The 21,761-nt window shown below is 40.8% G+C and overlaps 1 protein-coding gene across 1 annotated transcript in view; it reads right to left on the minus strand.

The window, feature by feature from the left end:
• LOC127440723 (cadherin-2-like) overlaps positions 1-21,761 on the minus strand; it is a 124,653-nt gene that overhangs the window by 46,597 nt on the left and 56,295 nt on the right. The window contains exon 4 of the mRNA XM_051697499.1: positions 821-1,041. Within this exon, the coding sequence (XP_051553459.1) occupies positions 821-1,041 (221 nt within the window). The remainder of the gene's footprint in view (positions 1-820; positions 1,042-21,761) is intronic.

Genomic DNA, 21,761 nt, shown 5'->3' on the forward strand with positions numbered 1-21,761 from the left:
AAAGGACCATCCAAACTGTTATCAGCGTCAGGTCCAAAAGCCACTGTCTGTCACTGTATGGGGGTGTGTCAGAGTCCATGGCATGGGTAACTCGCACATCTGTGAGGGCACCATTAATGCAGACAGATATGAAAAAATTTTGGAGCAGCATATACTGCCATCCATCACCGTCTTTTCCAGGGATGTCCCAGCATTTTCCAGCAGGACAACTTCAAACCACAAACGGCCCGAATAAGCAGAGAGTGTGGGTGCTAGATTTGCCTGCCTGCAGTCCTGACCATCTCCAATTGAGAATGTGTGGTGCATTATGAAGTGCACAATACGGCAATGTAGACCCCACACAATTGTGCAGCTGAAAGATGAATGGGGGAAAATTCCACTTTCTAAACTTAACAAATTTGTGTCTTCAGTGCCTAAATGCTTAAGTGTTATTAGAAGAAAGTGTTTCACAGTGATAAACACTCGACTGTCCCAACTTTTTTGGAGCGTGTTACAATCATCTGATTTGAAATTACTGTACATTAAAAAAAAACAAAACAATGAAATTCACAAGATAAAACATCATATCATGTTTAGTTGTAGTGCTTTCAATATAGCAAAGGGTGAATATAATTTACAAATCACTCCTTTTTGTTTTATTAGCATTTTTCATACTGTTTCAACTTTTTTGGAATTGGAGTTGTATTTAAAAAAAAAAAAATTTCACAGACCCCCTACCATCCCCTTCTGGCCCCAGTTTGAAAACTCCTGCAATAGCATATAAAAATATGTTACCATGTCAAATTACTTATCATGTGTACGTATGATGCATGTGTTGTACCTGTGATGTTTGGGCTCCAGAGGGCAGTAGTGTGACTTGTGTGTGCCACTGCTGTTGTGTCCCTTCATCCTGGGCTTTAATGAGCAGAGGTGAGGTCCAGGAGCGAGACGGGTGCAGCGGTCGAAGTGCGTAAACAACTCCATCAAGTGATATCCTGAAGTCGTCGGGCTGACTGCATTCAAACCGTACACGAACACCTCGGCCACAGTCCATATACTTCACTACAACACAAACAAACATATACAGTATAATCAGTTCTTTAGAGAAGGGCTTTTCAAATTTTCTGACAACAATGATCCCTGAGTAATGATGAGGGATATACGAATAATGACTGGAATGCCGTTTGAAGTCTGCCATCCAACTTGTGAAGTCAGGGTAGATCAATCAACCCCAACCTCTGTGAGATGAATTTGATGTAATTTCCAAGACGGCAGCAATCAACAAGCACAACGCAGAGCTGGGTTTTGTGAAACCTAAAAACAAACTTTTAAGTATTTTCATTGCACGAAATGTATGAACTTGCAATATACAATGAATATACAAGAGGATGTTAGGAAGAATGGTTAGTGTATCAATCAATGCCTATATTTTCACTTGTTTTGCTCTTTAAATAGCTACTATATTTGACATGTGTAAAGTACATGTGACGTGATTGAGGGGAAAGCATTTAGGTTGGAAGTCAGAAATTTCAACGAGTATTCCTACCTCCAACTTCGTCTGGAATGTGGCATTAGATCATTTTGAAGTAAATGTGCTCCAAAGTCTGCAAGTCAGTTTGTCACTAAGAATTGTCACTATCAAACAGATGTTCTCTGCAATTAATGTTTTTTAACTCGAGGAGTCGTGTGGCGCCATGCGAGGGTCAGACGGGTGAACAGCGAGCTCTGCGCACTTTGCTAGTTTTAATACTTTTTATGTCATAAACCGGTGAGATTCGACACACTCTGATTCTTGACTGTTCTAGGAAGACAATATGTCAAAGAATTCAAAATCCTTAGGCTCTGGAGACATTAAAAGACACTTACGTGCTCAAGCTGATACCCCTGACAAGGCTGCAGACCAGGGACTCAATTTGGACGGTGCGGTGAAAGAGATTCAGCATCAGCTGTTGAGCATGTCAGCAATGCTGGCAAAGGTCGTTGCTGACTTGGAGGATCTTGCTGTAATATGTCAATCGATCACTGCCATGGAGACGAAATTCACTGAGATGGTTACAAGAGTGTCAGATGTTGAGAAACGGATCCATTATCATTGGAGAGGAATTAGCTGCTAAACCGCTAGTGACCAAGACGGACTTGGAGCGTGTTTGGGAAAAGTTGGAAGACCTTGAGAATCGTAACCGGTGAAACAACGTCTGAATTGTTGGAATTCCTGAGGACGAGGAAGGCCGAGATATGGTGAAATTCCTAGACAGGCTCTTCCCGAGTCTGCTTGACATAACAGGTCATAAGCTGGAAATCAAGCGAGCTCACAGGCTTCCGGCTCAGAGATCTGTGGAGGGAGACAGGCCCCAAACAATTCTGGCCAAATTTCTTAGATCATCCGATAAAGATCTCGTGTTACATGAGGCAAAGTGTAAAGGAAGGCTTTCTTGGAAGAACCACAAAATTTTCTTGTTCCTAGACTTTGCGAATTCGACAAGAGAGAAACGTGATCGATTCAAGGAATGCAAGAAACTCTTACATCAACGGAAGATCACTTTTGCACTGATGTTGGCACTTTAATGTATCCCTTTTGCAAAATCCTGATTTCCAACAAATGTTAAAGGCTGAAATCAATGTGTATATGGAGACCAACTGGTCCTCAGTATCCTCTGTGGGCGTGGCTTGGGAGGCACTTAAGGTGGTTCTTAGGGGTCGGATCATACAGTATGCCTCATTCATCAAAAAATCCAAAGCACGAGAACTCATGGAATTGGAAGAGAATATTAAAAGTGCAGAGGCAGCGCTGAAGTGCCGAATGTCGTCTTATGGCCTCAGAGAATTGACTCAATTGAAATACAGATATAACACTATTTTGTCACAGAAGGTGGAGTTTTGGCTATTCAGGGCTTACTTTGAGTCGGGGGATAAAGCAGGAAAACTTCTGGCTAGATATATAAAGCAGAGAGAGTCTTTTTCTACCATTCCCTCAGTGAAATCTGCTGATGGTGAAATTTTTACCTCAGCCATTGATACTTTTAATGAATTCTATCTTGATCTCTATATTTCCACGTCTTCATCTACTGATGAACATATTGGAAACTTTGTGGAACCATTAGAACTCCCTAAACTGACGACTGAGCAAAACAATTCTCTTAATTCTGAGATAAACTTGGAGGAGCTTGGCGAGGTAATTAAGGCCTTGCCTACAGGCAAGTCTCCGGGGCCTGATGGCTTTGCCGCCGAATTTTTTAGATCTTATGCTACAAGAATGGAAAGCTTCCGCCAGCCATGACATAAGCCTGGATCAGTCTGATTCTTAAAAAGGACAAAGATCCAAGAGTGTAAGAGTTACCGTCCAATTTCCCTGATCCAGCAAGATGTTCAAATATTGTCACAAATTTTGGCTAACCGATTAAGTAAAGTTATGACATCTCTTATACATATAGTTCAGGTGGGGTTTATTCGGCGCCACAGCTCTTCTGATAACATTAGGCGTTTCATCAATATCATGTGGTCAGTGGGAAATGATCAGACTCTGGTCGCTGCCATTTCACTTGATGCCAAAAAGGCATTTGATATGGTAGAATGGGATTATCTTTTTACGATTTTTGAAATGTACGGGTTCGAGAATACTTTTATTGGATGGATTAAGTTACTTTATTGACACCCGGTAGCGGTGGTACAAACAAATTGATTAATTTCAGATTATTTTAATCTGGATAGGGGCACCTGGCAGGGTTGTCCTCTTTCCCCATTGTTGTTCTGTCTTGCCCTGGAACCATTAGCAGCCACGATAAGAAAGGAGGATGATTTTCCAGGGGTGGTGGCGGGAGGTATGGCGCATAAGCTTTTACTTTATGCAGATGATATTTTATTATTCGTCTCCGACCCTACTAGATCTATGCCTTGCCTCCACAGAATTATTAATTCCTTTTCTAAGTTCTTGAGATACAGAGTTAATTGGTCTAAATCTGAAGCTTTGTCTTTTGTGATTTAGTCAGAGTTCATTTTGATCCTTTAACAAAAAGGTTTTCAAGCGATGTGGACAGGTGGGCTTATGATTAATGTTATTAAATTAATTGTATTCCAAAATTCAACTACCTACTACAGTCTCTCCCCATTGAAGTTCCCCTCTTTTATTTTAAACAATTTGATAGCATAGCTAAATCCTTTATCTGGAATGGTAAACCTCCACAGATGCAATTTAACAAGTTACACAGGCCATTTGACAAAGGTGGGTTAGGTCTCCCCAAGATTTTGTTTTACCATTATGCTTTTGGTCTCAGACATTTGGTGCATTGGTCACTTCCGCCTGAATGAGCCCTCCCTGGCTCTTTATTGAACAGGAGGTCCTTGCCCCTATCTTGCCATTGCAAAGTCTTTCTACCAAGCTGCCTGGAGAAGTAAAGACACATCCCGTTATCTCGCACATGCATTTAGTGTGGACAAAAGTTTCCTGCGTGTTCAATTTGGACATTTACCTGAACGCTGCCGCAAGTATTTAGTTAAACCCTGAATTGTGCATTAACAAGTCCCCTTTCTGCTGGACAGAATGGATTGAGAAGGGAGTTGATTCGCTGGGTGACCTGTATGAAAATGGAGAGTTGAGATCCTTTGAAAATATTATACAGGGGATTCCCAGCTCTCAATTCTTCAGGTACTTACAGCTGCACCATCTACTTTGTACCACCTTTGGGTGTAGTGTGCAGCTCCCTAAAGCAGCGGACACTCTTGAGATGGTGCTTGCTGCTTTTGGAAAGGCATCCTCATGGCATCCCAGATATGTATGACTTTCTTCTGCAGAACACAAATGAAGATTTTTAGAAGAATATTTCAGCTCTGTAGGTCCATACAATGCAAGTGAATGGTGACCAGAACTTTGAAGCTCCAAATTGCACATAAACACAGCATAAAAGTAATCCATATGACTCCAGTGGTTTAATCCATGTCTTCAGAAGTGATATGATAGATGTGGATGAGAAACAGATCAATATGTAAGTCTTTTTTCCTATAAATCTCCACAATCACTTTCACTTTCACATTCTCCTCCTTAAATTTTTGTAGATTTGCATTTTTCATGCATATCGCCAGCTACTGGGCAGGGCCTTAAATATTGATCTGTTTCTCACCCACACCTATCATATCACTTCTAAAGATATGGATTAAAACAGTGGAGTAGTATGGATTACTTGTATGCTGCCTTTATGTGAATTTTGGAGCTTCAACATTTTGGCATCCATTCACTTGCATTGTATGGACCTACAGAGCTGAAATATTCTTCTAAAAATCTTAATTTGTGTTCAGCAGAAGAAAGTAAGTCAATCACATCTGGGATGGCATGAGGGTGAGTAAATGATGAGAGAATTTTCAGTTTTCTATTCCTTTAAAGGAATGTTCCAGGTTCAATACAAATTTAACTCAATCGACAGTATTTGTAACATTATGTTGACTACCACAAAAATGTATTTCAACTTGTTCCTCCTTTTCTTTAAAAAAAGGCAAGAATCGAGGTTCCAGTGAGGCACTTACAATGGAAGTCAATGAGGTCAATCCGAAAACGTTAAAATACTCACTGTTTCAAAAGTATAGCCACATAAAGGATATGCATATAAACATGATTTTTTTTAGTGTGATAAAAATCACTTTCTAACTGCATCTGTGTAAAGTTATAGCCAATTTTACATCTTCGTTACCATGACAATCAGGGCCATTTCAGACCATTCTGGCGCCCTAGGCTAGATCCCTATTGGCGCCCCATCGGGGGGAGGGGGGTGGGGTGGGGTATGGCAGAGCCTCCTCTTTGGCGCCCTCCCAGCAGGTGGCGCCCTAGGCGACCGCCTAGTTTGCCTATGTCTAGAAACAGCCCTGATGACAATGTAATGTCAACAAACCCTAAAACCACAATAAAAGTTACTATTTAAACAACTTTACAGCTCAAATAATACAAAAGTTTTAACATAAGAATTAATGCAATTGCTTTCATAAAATTATAAGCTTCACATTTCTGCCTTTAAATCCCCCAAAATTGGCCCCATTTACTTCCATTGTAAGTGCCTCACTGGAACATTTTCTTATAGAAAAGGAGGGAGAGTTGAAATAAATGTTTGTGGTAATCAACATTGTCACAATTACTGTCGACTGAGTTTCACTTGTATTGAACCTGGAACATTCCTTTAACCTCAGCTGTCCTGTCATTTACATGTGTTTTTAAGTGAAGAGTTCTGTGGAGCAGATGATGGGTTTTCAGTCACCTGTTTAGTCGTGCTGTGAACTTTTGGGTCATGTGCAGTGTTTTCACAAGCAGGATCAATGATTAAGTCACTGAGTTAAAGATTTGATTATTGGCTAAATATAATAAAACAATTCCTGAGAGAAGAGACCTTGCTATTAAATCAGTTGTGATGTGTAATATATAGGTAAATATTAAGCCTAATCTGTGAATTAAGAATGTGGATATAAACATGATATTAACCCAAATAAGTCCAACACTGACTGATACACAAAGCACATAATGAAAATACCTTTACAGTCTAGAAAAGAAACATGTAACAGGTGTGTTATGAGGATATGAAGTACAGTGCTGAACAGCTTTGACAATAATAATAGCCATTGTGATTTTGCTTCTTTTCATATCAAACGCCATTATCATGTCGAATTACATTGTTTATGCTTTGAATTATTACCAAATATAATGTATACTTACATTTTGGATACTGAGCAGTGCATGATTTCCAGCCACATGTGTAACTGGGGTTTAACAAAGTTTATTATGTTTCTTTCAGTGCTTCATCTCTAAAGGCCAAATAATGAGAGAATATGCACTTTTTCTTTTTTACTGTGGGAACAATACTTGTGCTCTGTCCCTTTATGCTGCATGGAGAGAGATGGATTTACATTTCAACATAAAGAAACTGTTGATTTCCTGAGTTCCAATGTGTTGATTACTAATTTCCACCAACGTGTTAAAACGAAAAAATATGGGAATTTCGCGCACTGTGAACATGGAATGTGCGGGAACACGGAAGATGTTTAATCCCACTCTGAAATTTATGAAGTGGGTTTTCCCCTGCTATTTTCTACACATTGGTAATTGCTGCTGCTAAGACACTTAGAAAAGAGTGAGGACAGTTCTAGGAGAGCACGCTCGGTGTCTGCACCGTTGCACCGTATGGCTGCTGCGTTGCGACACAACATGGCAGTGTTTTGTTTGCTCTGTTCACAATTGTTATGTTTTTTGTCTTGGATGTTGTCTGCCTTATTGTCTATGACAGACAAACACTTTTGGACATTGGTTCAGCAATTTCACACCGTAAACTGGATTTCAAATTCCTCAATGCCGACCTGCTGTTTACAAACACGCAAGCGGAGCCCTTTGTCTGGGATGCACGGCCGCGGAAACGCAGGAGGAAAAGGGGAAACAGAGCCGGCGTTCTCATCAGAGTAAGACGCCGCGCAAATCGACCCCCGCTACCCAGTATTCTACTGGCAAATGTTCAGTCTCTGGATAACAAGCTCTGCGAGCTGAAAGCACGGATCTCTTTCCAACGAGAGACGAGGGACTGCTGCATTATCTGCCTTACAGAAACTTGGATGTCTGCAAAGATTCCAGACTCAGCCATTGAACCCGCGGGGTTCTCCGTGCGGACAGAGCGAAAGACCTCTCAGGTAAAAGCAGAGGTGGTGGTGTATGTTTTATGATCAACAAATCCTGGTGTGATCAGAGGAACGTACATTCTATCAAGTCTTTCTGCTCTCCTGATCTGGAATTCCTTATGCTTCTGTGTCGACCATTCTGGCTACTGAGGGAATTCACAGCGGTCATTATCACTGCTGTGTACATCCCCCCACAAGCCGACACAGACCGGGCACTCAAGGAACTGTATGGGAGTATAAGTGAGCAGGAAACCGCGCACCCTGATGCCGCGTTCATTGTGACCGGGGACTTTAACAAAGCCAGTTTCAAATCAGTCGCACCAAAAAACCACCAGCACATTAGTTTCAACACACGAGGGGACCGGGTTTTGACCATTGCTACTCTCCCTTCCAGGATGGCTACAAATCCCTCCCCCACCCACCATTTGGCAAATCAGACCACTCTTCCATTCTGCTTCTGCCCACTTACAGGCAGAAACTGAAACAGGAAGCACCGCCCTCAGAACGATCCAGTGCTGGTCGGACCAATCAGACTCTATGCTACAAGACTGTTTTGATCACACGGACTGGGAGATGTTCCGGTCCGCCTCTGATGACGACATCGAGCTTTACGCTGATAGCGTAATGTGTTTCATCAAAAAGTGTGTGGAGGACGTCTTTCCGACCAGAACAACATGGATCTATCTGAACCAGAAGCCATGGATAAATAGCGATGTTCACGCAGCACTTAATGTGCGGACCTCCGCTTTTAATTCTGGGAATGCGGAGGAGCATAAACAAGCCAGTTATGAGAACAAGAACATCGGAACAGCAAAACGCCAGTACAGGAACAAGATTGAAGGACAGTTTAACACCACCAACTCTAGAAGCATGTGGCAGGGAATTAACATCATCACGGACTTTAAAGGGAATAAAAATTCCGCCATGAACACCGCTGCCTCTCTCTCGGATGAGCTAAATACTTTTTATGCTCGTTTTGAGGGAAAATAACACCGCCCTCGCGGAGAGAGCTCTCGCGGCTGAAGCTACAGAGGTTAGTTCACTCTCCGTCTCTGTAGCGGATGTAACCCGATCCTTCCGACGGGTGAATATCCGCAAAGCCGCGGGCCCTGACGGCATTCCGGGCCGCGTCATCAGAGCGTGCGCGAACCAGCTGGCTGGTGTTTTTACGGACATTTTCAATCTTTCCCTCTCTTTGTCTGTAGTCCCCACATGCTTTAAAACATCCACCATTGTGCCTGTTCCAAAGCAATCAAAAATAACTTGCTTAAATGACTGGCGTCCTGTTGCTCTGACCCCCATCATCAGCAAATGCTTTGAGAGACTAATCAGAGATTACATCTGCTCTGTGCTGCCTCTCTCTCTTGACCCATTGCAGTTTGCTTAAAACAACAACTGCTCCACTGATGATGCCATTGCATCTACAATACACACTGCTCTCTCCCACCTGGAAAAAAGAACACTTATGTGAGAATGCTGTTTGTAGACTACAGCTCAGCATTCAACACCATAGTGCCCTCCAAGCTAGATGAGAAACTCCGGGCTCTGGGCTTAAACAGCTCGCTGTGCATCTGGATCCTGGACTTCCTGTCAAGCAGACGCCAGGTGGTTAGAATAGGCAGCAACATCTCCTCATCACTGATCCTCAACACTGGAGCCCCACAGGGCTATGTTCTCAGCCCACTCCTGTATTCCCTGTACACACATGACTGTGTGGCAACACATAGCTCCAATGCCATCATTAAGTTTGCTGATGACACGATGGTGGTAGGTCTGATCACTGACAGTGATGAAACAGCCTACAGAGAGGAGGTGCACACTCTGACACACTGGTGTCAAGAGCAAAACCTCTCCCTCAACATCAGTAAGACAAAGGAGCTTGTGGTGAACTTCAGAAGAAAAGACAGAGAACACAGTCCCATCACCATCAATGGAGCACCAGTGGAGAGAGTCAGCAGCTTCAAGTTCCTGGGTGTCCACATCACTGAGGAACTCACATGGTCCATCCACACTGAAGTCGTTGTGAAGAAGGCTCATCAGCACCTCTTCTTCCTGAGATGGCTGAGGAAGTTTGGAATGAACCGCCACATCCTCACACGGTTCTACACCTGCACTGTAGAGAGCATCCTCACTGGCTGCATCTCCGCCTGGTACGGCAATAGCACCGCCCACAACTGCAAAGCACTGCAAAGGGTGGTGCGAACTGCCAGACACATCATCTGAGGTGAGCTTCCCTCCCTCCAGGACATACAGTATATACCAGGCAGTGTGTGAAAAAGCTCGGAGGATCATCAGAGACTCCAGCCACCCGAGCCATGGGCTGTTCTCACTGCTACCATCAGGCAGGCGGTATCGCAGCATCAGGACCCGCACCAGCTGACTCCATGATAGATTCTTCCCCCAAGCAATCAGACTTTTGAACTCTTGATCTCCCACGATCAAAATACATCAGCACTGCACTTTATTACTCTCACTCTTATCTCACACCGGACTGTCATAAATTATATTATTATTATATATATTTTCTCTTAACAACACACTGGCAACTTACTATCAACCGACAGCCTGAATGTCAATACAGTACAATACAGCCTACTGTACATTCTATATATACTACTATATATACTTTTTTATTTTTATTGAATAATGTGTATCTATATTGTGTGTATTGTATACTGTACAGTGTATATTATTATTTGTATATTGTGTTGTGTGTAATTATGTGTATATTAGAATTTAAATTGTGTTGTGTTAATTTGATGTTATTGTAATTTGGTATTTGTCTCATCACTGTCACGACTGCTATGTTGATCGGAACTGCACCCAAGAATTTCACACACCATTGCACTTGTGTATACGGCTGTGTGACAATAAATGATTTGATTTGCACGCTCTTGTGCGCTCACACGACTGTGCCTTGCCGCGTCTAGTATATTATTTCTTTAAGATGTTGGATGTGTTTGATTTTTTACAGTCTTTTTGAGGAGACATTACTGAACAAAGTGCTAAGACAGTCAGACAGTTCAGACTTAAAATGAATGTTACTGTTGATCTTTTAAGCTTTAAAACTGAAACCACTTGAGTTATTATTTTAGAATATTCCTCATCTGTATAGAAAACAAGCTGGATGATCAAGCAGTCCTTTATTTCAACGTCAATTCAAAGTAGTGTTTGTCCTTCCAAATACTGATGATGGCAATAACTGTTGTCTTGAATAAGTAATTACTACATTTTATTTATCATAAAACATTTGTGTTTGTAATACTTTCAACATACAACACTGAATGTCTATTGCGACATGAATACGTGATATAATTCAACATTATCTGGTACGTGCGATGACTACCACAGTGCCAAATTAATGCTGGTGGTTTGTGTAATGTGTTAGGAATGCTCACAGAAGGGCTGATACAGCAGTGACAGCACACAGTCAGCAAAGACACGGCACTATAATGCCCCACATTACACACATCAACACACCCATTCAACACACACACACTTCCCCATCACTGATGCTCCAGAGACAGATCCCTCCGATTAACATGTAAAGCCATCAATCGAAGTTAGTTTTGACGTTTAGGGGTGGGCTTATATGAATTAAATCACACCACGATAATAAACCAACATGGAACAAAATAATGTGCAGAAATATGTGTAAACTTGTCCAAACATGATCAGTTCTGTTTATTTTACAGACACAACTCAGAACACGGAGCGGAATATAAAGTTCTGCTCATGAATATCTAGTTTACTTGCTATTAAGTGCCTAAAACAAAACTCTGATTATCTTTCAAAGATTTGATTTTCAAACTAGGACAAATCCAGTGATCAATTCATCCTCAAAGGCACTCACTGTACAAGAAGTTACCTTATAAACCTTTATTAAAAAAATAAAAAATAAAAAAAACTGTACACGTAAAGTCAGCCAAACAGATTAGAGCTTATCAGATGAAGAAAGTACCTTCCAGTAGGAGTTCTGATGTGGACAACCAGCCAAATTCAAGTTTTGGGCCAACTGGGGAAAAACCATTCAGCCTAATATACAGTATGCATCAGAAAATAAATGTGGTTGTATAAATATTCGACATAACAGCCATTTTTAAGGCAATATCACATTTGCTATTGTGCTGTTTTACAGAATATCAGTACAGCTGTGATTGGGCCATAGACTTAAAGCTGCATGCAATCACAGCCGTACTGATATCACTGTGTAACAAAGTATTTTTTGGTTCGTGGGTAGTAAGTGTTATTTCCTAATTGCTTATGCCTCAAAAGTATAGAAAATGGCTGTTATTCCCCACAAACTTTGCTTTTGTGACCAGGACAGTGATATTTTGAAATGTACCTATTTCCAATGAGAAAACGGGCGAATTTGTGTCTTTTCGTTCATATAAAGTCAGAAAAAAACATATGAATCCAAATTAACATGACTACAAAAGATTTAGAAGTGAGTAGTTTTTCGAGATTTACGATTATACTGTAAATCACTTTCACGAATCAGCCCCCAAATGTAGTCTCCCGTCATGTTCTCATTATACTGTCCTTGGTAGGGGTGTTCAAAGTCCAGTATATCCTGATGGAAGTACTCACCTTGCTCCTCCCATGTTCTCCTTGAATTTATCAAGATGAGCATCAAGGATATGGACTTTGAGGGATTCCTCAGATTGGAGCTGAGGAGAGAAACCCATACTATTCAAAACAAAAAGACCTCAACGACTTGATTAGACATCTTGGTCTCACCAAGTCCAATGCTGATCTTTTGACGTCTAGGCTCAAGCATTGGAACTTGTTGGATGAAAGTGTGCAAGTCGCAGATCAGAGGAAGCGTCACCAACCTTTTTCCAGCTTATTCACCCGTCAAGATGGTCTCTGCTTCTGCCACAATGTGACACTGTTCGAGGCAATCGGAATCGCCTGTAACCTGAATGAGTGGCACCTCTTCATTGACAGCTCATCCAGGAGCCTCAAAGCCGTGCTGCTCCATAATGGTAACAAAGTACCCGTCTCTTCCCCTGGCTCACTCAGTGCACCTCAAAGAGGATTACAACAGCATCGACTTTGCTGGACGCCTTGAAGTATGATGAGTATGGCTGGGAGGTAATTGGAGACTTCAAAATGGTGGCAATCCTGATGGGTCTCCAAGGCGGTTTTACCAAGTTTCCCTGCTATCTTTGCCTTTGAGACAGCAGGGACACCAAGGCGCACAACCACAAGCGGGACTGGCCACAGTGGACCGAGTTCTCTGTGGGGAGGAACAATGTCAAGTGGGAGCCACTAGTGGACCCCCGGAAGGTGCTGATGCCACCACTGCACATCAAATTGGGCCTTATGAAACAATTTGTCAGAGCTCTAGATAAGAAGTTGGCAGCCTTCAATTACCTTCAAGATTTCTTCCCTAAGCTGTCTGAGGCAAAGGTCAAAGCCGGTGTCTTCGTCAGACCACAGATAAAGAAGATCCAGGAGTGCAATGAATTCCCCAAGAAGTTCACTAGTAAGGAGAAAGCGGCTTGGAACAGCTTTGTCGCAGTGGTTCAGGGTTTCCTGGGCAATCACAAGGCCAAAAACTATGTGGAGCTGGTTGAGGCACAATGGGATGTAGGATGTCTCTCAAAGTCCATATCCTTGATGCTCATCTTGATAAATTCAAGGAGAACATGGGAGCGTACTCGGAGGAGCAAGGCGAGTGCTTCCATCAGGATATACTGGACTTTGAACGCCGCTACCAAGGACAGTATAACGAGAACATGATGGGAGACTACATTTGGGGGCTGATTCACGAAAGTGATTTACAGTATAATCGTAAATCTTGAAAAACTACTCACTTCAAAATCTTTTGTAGTCATTTTTGTATTATTTTATTATAAATACATGTTCATTTGGATTCATATGTTGTTGTTTTTCTGACTTTATGTGAACGAAAAGACACAAATTCGCCCATTTTCTCATTGGAAATAGGTAAATTTCAAAATATCACTGTCCTGGTCACAAAAGCAAAGTTTGTGCGGAATAACAGCCATTTTCTACACTTTTGAGGCATAAGCAATTAGGAAATAACACTTACTACCCAGGAACAAAAATTGTGTTACATTGTACAACACTTTAGACACAATATGACTATTTTGAATAGTCTAGTTTTGCTCTCTCAACAAAAAATCGTACTAAAGACTCTCGTGTAATAAACACAGACAGGAAGAGTGAAACAAACTGTGGCTCAGTACTCTGTCACGAATGACTCAAAAGAAACAGACTTTTGATTCAGTGAGTGATTCACTTAAACCGATTCAATCAATTCATCCGATTTAGTTTGATTTCAAATAATAAATAAAGATTTAAAGTAAAATTGTTCATGAATTGGACATCAATAATTCACTCTCCAGGCAAACACTAAAGGTCAGATCATCTACATTTAGGGTTGCCAGCCGTCTGTTGTAATACAGTATATAATGCTGCATCCCTCATTGAATCAATGCAGGATTCTCACTGTATTTTCATATGCATTTAATACACCAGTTCAGGGCTTTTACAGACCTCTTAAAAGCAGACCTTATCGTGCAAGCTGACCACCTGAGCAAATAGCATTTTCAGAGAAAACTCTCGCAAACTGAGCAAATTTAAAGGCGCTGAAAGGGATTTTTTTTTTTTTAATGACATGCATTAAACTACGGCTGGGCATTTTTTCAGAGTAATTCGAATTTGCGTTTTGACACAATACAATTGTGGCAGCAGGGGCGTGGTCGAGCGCCCGTCCGGAGAGAGAGAAAGCGGTAAGTGCGCTTACACCTGAGCTAAATTATGTCTAAGACCTGTCTCTAATTCCAGTGAGCTTGGGGTGATCAGCATATAAACAGCCACACCACCGCCAGAAGAGAGAGAGAGCGAGACCTTGGTGTGCCTGCTGCTAAAAAGTGGAAAGACTGTCTCACTGTGTGGCAGTGAGGCCTGATTGTTATTTGACTTTGTGCGGTGTGGCCGTGGAGCTTGTGTTTTTGTTTGAATAAAATGAACCTGTTGGTGAAGACCTGTGTTACGGGCCCGTTAGTTACGTTGTAAATCCACCAAAGGCTGAATAAGGAAGAGAAAAAGAATTCACAGCACTTGTCTTAATGCCGCTCCTGATCTGATCAGCTGCACGTGTGTGTGCGCTCCAAGTGAACAGTTTAACAACACTGAGACTGATATACAAGACATCTGAAATATTCTCAGTACGATTGTACACAGTGTGATTGTAGCTCAACTTCATCCATCATGCATTTGTACACCAGCTTAAGACCATAACTGGCCTCAGCTTGTGCATGATGAACGGTCTCCTTTCTTTTCTTTTTACCTATAAAAGAAGCATTAGTTACGTGACTGTTACAGGCGCTTCATTTCAAATCATATGAAAAGGAAGAATCAAACATCCACCACTCCTTTTGTCATGATAATTCCGATAGATTGCTAATTATTGCTTTGTTCTGTGATGTGTTTCAAGTGTACTGCAACTAGAGCCAACATTTGACAAATTTTGCGAGTTGAATTGTAATGATAAATTCTTTCATATTGCTGCGCTGCTCAGCATGAACCACTAGAGGGCGTGTCTCTATCTGCAGGGGTTTATGAATATACACACACATTGCTTGATATACAATGAGTACTTTCTAGATAAACGTGATCATTTATAGATACTGATTTCTAGATAACTGTCTAGATAGACCTGGTTTAGATCAAATGAATACCTACACTGTCTAAGAATTATTTAGAAGTTTTCTTATTCTATTATTTCTGAACATCTGGGTTTATTAGCTTTTTTTTGTGATTAACATTTTTATTGATTCATACAATAAACAAAGAAAAGCAAAACACATATACACAGAATCAATATTTAACCCCCTCCACTACCCCTCCCAATCCCCGACCCCATCCTGACCACTAACAAACATTCCTGTGGTCATATACACACACACAAAAAAAATAAATAAATAAATAAATAAATATATAAATATAAATATATATATATATATATATATATATATATATATAATATTCACACATTTATAACTATATTTAGCGTTCTTGCAGGGCTAAATAGTTGCCCCATTTCCCAACAAATGCATCCAAGTTCCCCAGTCTTCTAGATGATGCTTCCTCAAAAGCCGCCACCCTCCCCATCTCTGTGCACCACTCCTGAAATGGGGGCGCTCCAGTTGACTTCTATCCCCTTAAAACGATTTGTCTGCCGATCATAACACTGGTTAGAACCCAATTTTTTATGTGTTTATTCCCAATATTGATGACTGCCCCATCACCTAAAATACAGAGTCTGGGGCAAAACGAAATTTGTGTGCCCAATAAGTCACACACAAAACTCTAAACCTTCAACCAAAATTCTTTGATCTTAACACACCACCAAAAAACATGGGTTGTGTCCCACAATCCCTCCTCCAATACCAAGTTGAAATATTTCTCCCATAATGTCTTGAAAGAAGTTGAAGCTCCGTCCCCCAGACTCTGAATTAGCAGGGATTAATACACTGATGCCTCATGACCTTTTCCAAAAGCAGTAATCACCACTCCAGAGTATCTGCCACTTTAGGGGGGTGTATGCTGCTCCCAAAAACAGTTCAGAGCAGGTGGTGCAGCTGTAAATTCCTAGACCTGAGATGTGGGAATCCCAAAATGTTGAACCAAATTTTCAAAGGATCTCAACACTCCACTCTCATATAGGTCACCGAGTGTAGTAACCCCCCTAACAATCCACTCTGACCAGCAGAAAGGGGACTTATACATAATTTAGGGTTTAGCCATATGCTTGAGGCAACATTTAAATAAATGTCCGAATTAAACACTCTGGACACTTTTGTCCATACTGAGTTCAAATGTGAGATTACGGGGTGTAACTTAACTTCTCAGACTAGTTTGATAGAAAGGCTTTGCAATGGCAAAATAGGGGCAGGAAATTCCTGGGAGGGGCTCTCTCAGGTGGAAGTGACCAATGAGCCAAATGTCTGAGACCAAATGCATAATAATAAAACAAAATCTTGGGTAGGCCTAGCTCACCTTTGTCAATCGGCCTGTGCAATTTACTGAAATGTAATCTGGGACGTTTACCATTCCAAATGAAGGACTTCGCTATGTTATCAAATTGCTTAAAAATAAGAGTCGGGGACATCTATATACATGTACGGGGACATGTTGAATTTTGGAATACAATTCATTTTAATAACATTAACCTTCCCAATCATAGATAAATGTAATGAAGCCCACCTGCCCACATTGCTCAAAAACCTTTTTATTAAAGGGTCAAAATTAACACTAACTAAATCACACAAATTTGCCGGGAATAAAATACCCAAATACTTAATGCCCTGTTTGGGCCATTGGAAGGTGCCTAGCTGAAAAGCCGTTACAGGGCAGTACGCTGTCAGAGACAAAACTTTGGATTTAGACCAATTAACTCTGTGTCCCGAGAATTTAGAAAAGGAATTAGTAATTCTGTGGAGGCAAGGCATAGATCTAGTAGGGTCGGAGACGAATAATAAAATATCATCTACGTAAAGCAAAAGTTTATGCGCCACACCTCCCACCACCACCCCTGGAAAATCATCCTCCTTTCTTATCACAACTGCTAATTGTTCCAGGGCAAGACAGAACAATAATGGGGAAAGAGGGCAACCCTGACAGGTGCCCCTATCCAGAGTAAAATAATCGAAATTAATCCATTCGTTTGTACCGCCGCTACCGGGTATCTATAAAGTAACTTAATCCAACCAATAAAAGTATTCCCGAACCCGTACATTTACAAAATCTTAAAAAGATAATCCCACTCTATCATATCAAATGCCTTTTTGGCATCAAGTGAGATGGCAGTGACCGGAGTCTGATCAATCGCCACTGACCACATGATATTGATGAAACGCTTAATGTTATCAGAAGAGCTACAACCCGGAATAAACCCCATCTGATCTATATGTATATGAGATGTCATAATTTTACTTACATTTTTGACAACATTTTTACGTTTAGCTGGATCTGGGAAATTGGACGGTAACTTTTACACTCTCTTGGATCTTTGTCCTTTTTAAGAATCAGACTGATCCGGGCTTGTGTCATGGTTGGCAGAAGCTTTCCATTCTTTAATGATTCAGTATAAACTTCTAGCAAAAGTGGAGCCAATTCTGTAGCATAAGATCTAAAAAAAACTCAGCGACAAAACCATCTAGCCCCAGAGCCTTGCCAGTAGTTAGGGACTTAATTACCTCGTCAAGCTCCTCCAAGGTTATCTCAGAATCAAGAGAGTTTTTTTGCTCAGTCGTCAGTTTAGGAAGATCTAATGGTTCCACAAAGTTTCTAATATCTTCATCAATAGACAAAGACGTGAAACTATAGATATCTAGATAGAATTCTTTTAAAGTATTATTAATATCAATGGCTGAGGTAAGTACTTCACCACCAGCAGATTTCACTGAGGGAATGGTACAAAAACACTCTCTCTGTTTTATATATCTAGCCAGAAGTTTTCCTGCCTTGTCCCCTGAATCAAAATATGACTGTCTTACCCTGAATAGCCAAAACTCCACCTTCCGTGACAAAATAGTATTATATCTGTATTTCAATTGGGTAAATTCTCTGAGGCTATCAGACGACGTTCGGTGCTTCAGCTCTGTCTCGGCAATTTTAATATTCCCTTCCAACTCCACGAGTTATCGTGCTTTGGATTTTTTTGGTGAATGAGGCATCCTGTATGATCCAGCCCCTAAGAACTGCCTTAAGTGCCTCCCAAGCCACGCCCACAGAGGATACTGAGGACCAGTTGGTCTCCATATAAACATTGATTTCAGCCTTTAACATTTGTTGGAATTCAGGATTTTACAAAAGGGATACATTAAGGCGCCAACTATATGATTTCCTTTTCTCCATATGTGGCAACACCTCTAAACTCACCAGGGTGTGATCTGAAACTAAAATGTTTCCAATTGAGCAATCAACAAAAGATGAAATGAGGGACTTAGATATACACTACCGGTCAAAAGTTTTGAAACACTTACTCATTCTTTATTATATATATATTTTTTCACATTTTAGAATAATAGTAAAGTCATTAAAACTATGGAATAACATAAATGGAACTATGGGAATTATGTTGCGACTAAACAAAATCCAAAATAAATCAAAACTGTGTTATATTTTAGCATCTTCAAAGTAGTCACCCTTTGCCTAGAATTTTCAGAAATGTACTCGACATTTTCTCAACCAACTTCTTGAGGTATCACCCTGGGATGCTTTTTAAACAGTATTGAAGGAGTTCCCATCTATATGCTGGGCACTTATTGGCTGCTTTTCTTTATTATTTGGTCCAAGTCATCAATTTCAAAAACTTTTTTTTTATTTTTATTAAATTTTAGATTTATAATGAAATAAATTAATATGGTGGCACAATTATATTTTTGTCTACAAAACTAATTTCAAACATTTAAGCATACGCCTTCAGATCAAAAGATTTTTAAGATCATGGGAAACATTTCGGTCAAGTGTTTCAAAACTTTTGACCGGTAGTGTGTGTATATATATATATATATATATATATATATATATATATATATATATATATATAATATATATATATATATAAATCTATTCTAGAGTAAATCTTATCGACTGATGAAAAAAAATGTATAGTCCCTACCAGATGGGTTCAAAAGTCTCCAAAAGCCCTGCTGTCTGTCACTGAGTCGCTGAGATAGGCGAAAGCTGAATCCAGATCATCCGTCCTGATTCTGCTGGACCTTTCTGCAGCCTTTGACACAGTCAACCATCAGATCTTACTCTCCACCCTCTCCTCGCTGGGCATCACAGGAACTGTGCTTGACTGGTTTAATTCCTATCTCCCAGGTACATACTGGGGTACCTCAGGGTTCAGTGCTTGGGCCACTTCTCTATATACATAACATCACTGGGACCCATCATACAGGCATATGGTTTCTCTTACCACTGCTACGCTGATGACACGCAACTCTACTTGTCTTTCCAGCCCAACGACACCACAGTGACTGCTCGAACCTCTGCCTGCCTGGCAGACATCTCAGCCTGGATGAAGGAACACCACCTGCAACTCAACCCAGCCAAGACCAAACTCCTTGTCTTTCCAGCCAACCCTGCTGTTGAACACACCATCACCGTGCAGCTGGGTGCAACTACAGTAATGCCTTCCAAAACTGTCAGAAATCTAGGGGTAACCATCGATAACAAACAAAATTTCACAGACAACATCTCAAAGACCGCAAGATCATGTAGATTTACACTCTACAATATCAGGAAGATAAGACCCTTCCTCTCTGAACATGCCACACAACTGCTTGTTCAGTCACTTGTCATAACTAGACTGGACTACTGTAATGCTGTCATTGCAGGCCTCCCTGCATGTGCAATTAGACCCCTGAAAATGATCCAGAATGCAGCAGCATGTCTGGTCTCTAATGAACCAAAGAGAGCGCATGTTACACCACTACTTGTCTCTCTCCACTGGCTGCCGGTTGATGCATGTTTCAAATTCAAGGCTCTGATGCTGGCATACAGAACATTCACTGCGTCTGCTCCAGCACACCTAAAATCATTTCTGCAGAGCTACGCGCCCATTAGAAGCCTGCGGTCGGCTAAGGAACATTGCCTTGTTGTACCAACACAAAGAGGCACCAAAACACTTTCCCGGACATTCGGCTTCATCATACCACATTGGTGGAATGACCTTCCCAACTCCATCCGTGAAGCTGACTCACTCTCTGTCTTCACAAAATTACTAAAAACAAATCTTTTCCATGAGCACTTAATCAGTCACAAAAAAAATTCTTGTTCCACTTTAATCTGTTTTGAATACTATTCTGATGCTAGTGAAACTTTGTAATATGGCACTTTTCGTACCACTGTCTCCTTATGATGATTCGCTTATGTTTTACTCTTTTGTAAGTCACTTTGGATAAAAGCTTCTGCCAAATAAATGTAAATACCTGTAAGACCAAGATTTTTACACATGCTGTGAAGCATCAATGTTGCTCCAGGGGGCTTACACACTTTTGCTTCACTATGATCAAGGACTGAGTCCATCAAAAGTTTAAAGTCTCCTCCCAATATTATATCATGAGGGGTGCCAGCGGTTTGTAACATCCCTTCAAGATCTATAAAAAAGCCCTGATCATCAACATTAGGTGCATAAATATTAGCCAAAATCAGACTTTGCCCCTGAATTTCTGTTAAAACAATAATGACTTTTCCTAATTTATCTTTAATCTGTCTGAGACATTTTCATTGTAGATGCTTACTTATCAGTGTAATGACTCCCCTGCTCTTACTTGAGCCAGCACTAAAGAAAACATGTCCACCCCATATCTTCCCAAATTTTTCAGCTTCCTGCAGGGAAAGATGCATTTCTTGAAGAAACACTATATCATATTTCTTATGCTTAAGAAGAGAAATAACCTTCCTTCTTTTTATGGAGTGCCTCACCCATTCACATTCCTTATGGAGAGAGACAATCCGCTCATATTAACATTTGACATTTTAACATATGAGAAAAAATGTATTGTGTGTCAAAAATTAAATTATAAAGACCACATTCCACATTAGTTCAACAATCAAACCCGAACTTCCCCCGAACCAAACAAACAGAAAAAAGAAAATCGTGCGCATTAACTCTGCGCATGACAGTGCCAACTGTCATCCATCCCTCTATGGGTGAGATAGAGTTACACAACAACAGATAATCTATAAAACAAACTCCAGCCAATAGGCAGAATAAACACAAAAAACGTGTAGATTCATCCACATAACTGTCCCGAAGGTGTATTATTCCACAAAACAAACTCCAGCCACTAGGCTCAGGGAGACCCTGCCCCCTTCATCTGCTCCAACACAACAGTCTCTAGTGTGTTTGTGTGAGTGCGCTTGTCTATAACCCATACCTGAACTTAGTCGTTATGTGATATAACAGAGATCCTTCAGTATTTAATTTGCTGGTTACTTTAATTCTGTTTATTATTTTTCAGAAACCTTATACTGTATGTCTACAACATGTAAACACAGTTTAGTTCACCGGCATTTTAAAGCCCCTAATGAACAGTTTTGCAGAAAATCATGCCTAGATGTCTGTAAGCACTCAGTGAGCAAACCAAAGG

This window comes from Myxocyprinus asiaticus, chromosome 5 (genome assembly GCF_019703515.2).
Source record: "Myxocyprinus asiaticus isolate MX2 ecotype Aquarium Trade chromosome 5, UBuf_Myxa_2, whole genome shotgun sequence".
Taxonomy (NCBI): Eukaryota; Metazoa; Chordata; class Actinopteri; order Cypriniformes; family Catostomidae; genus Myxocyprinus; species Myxocyprinus asiaticus.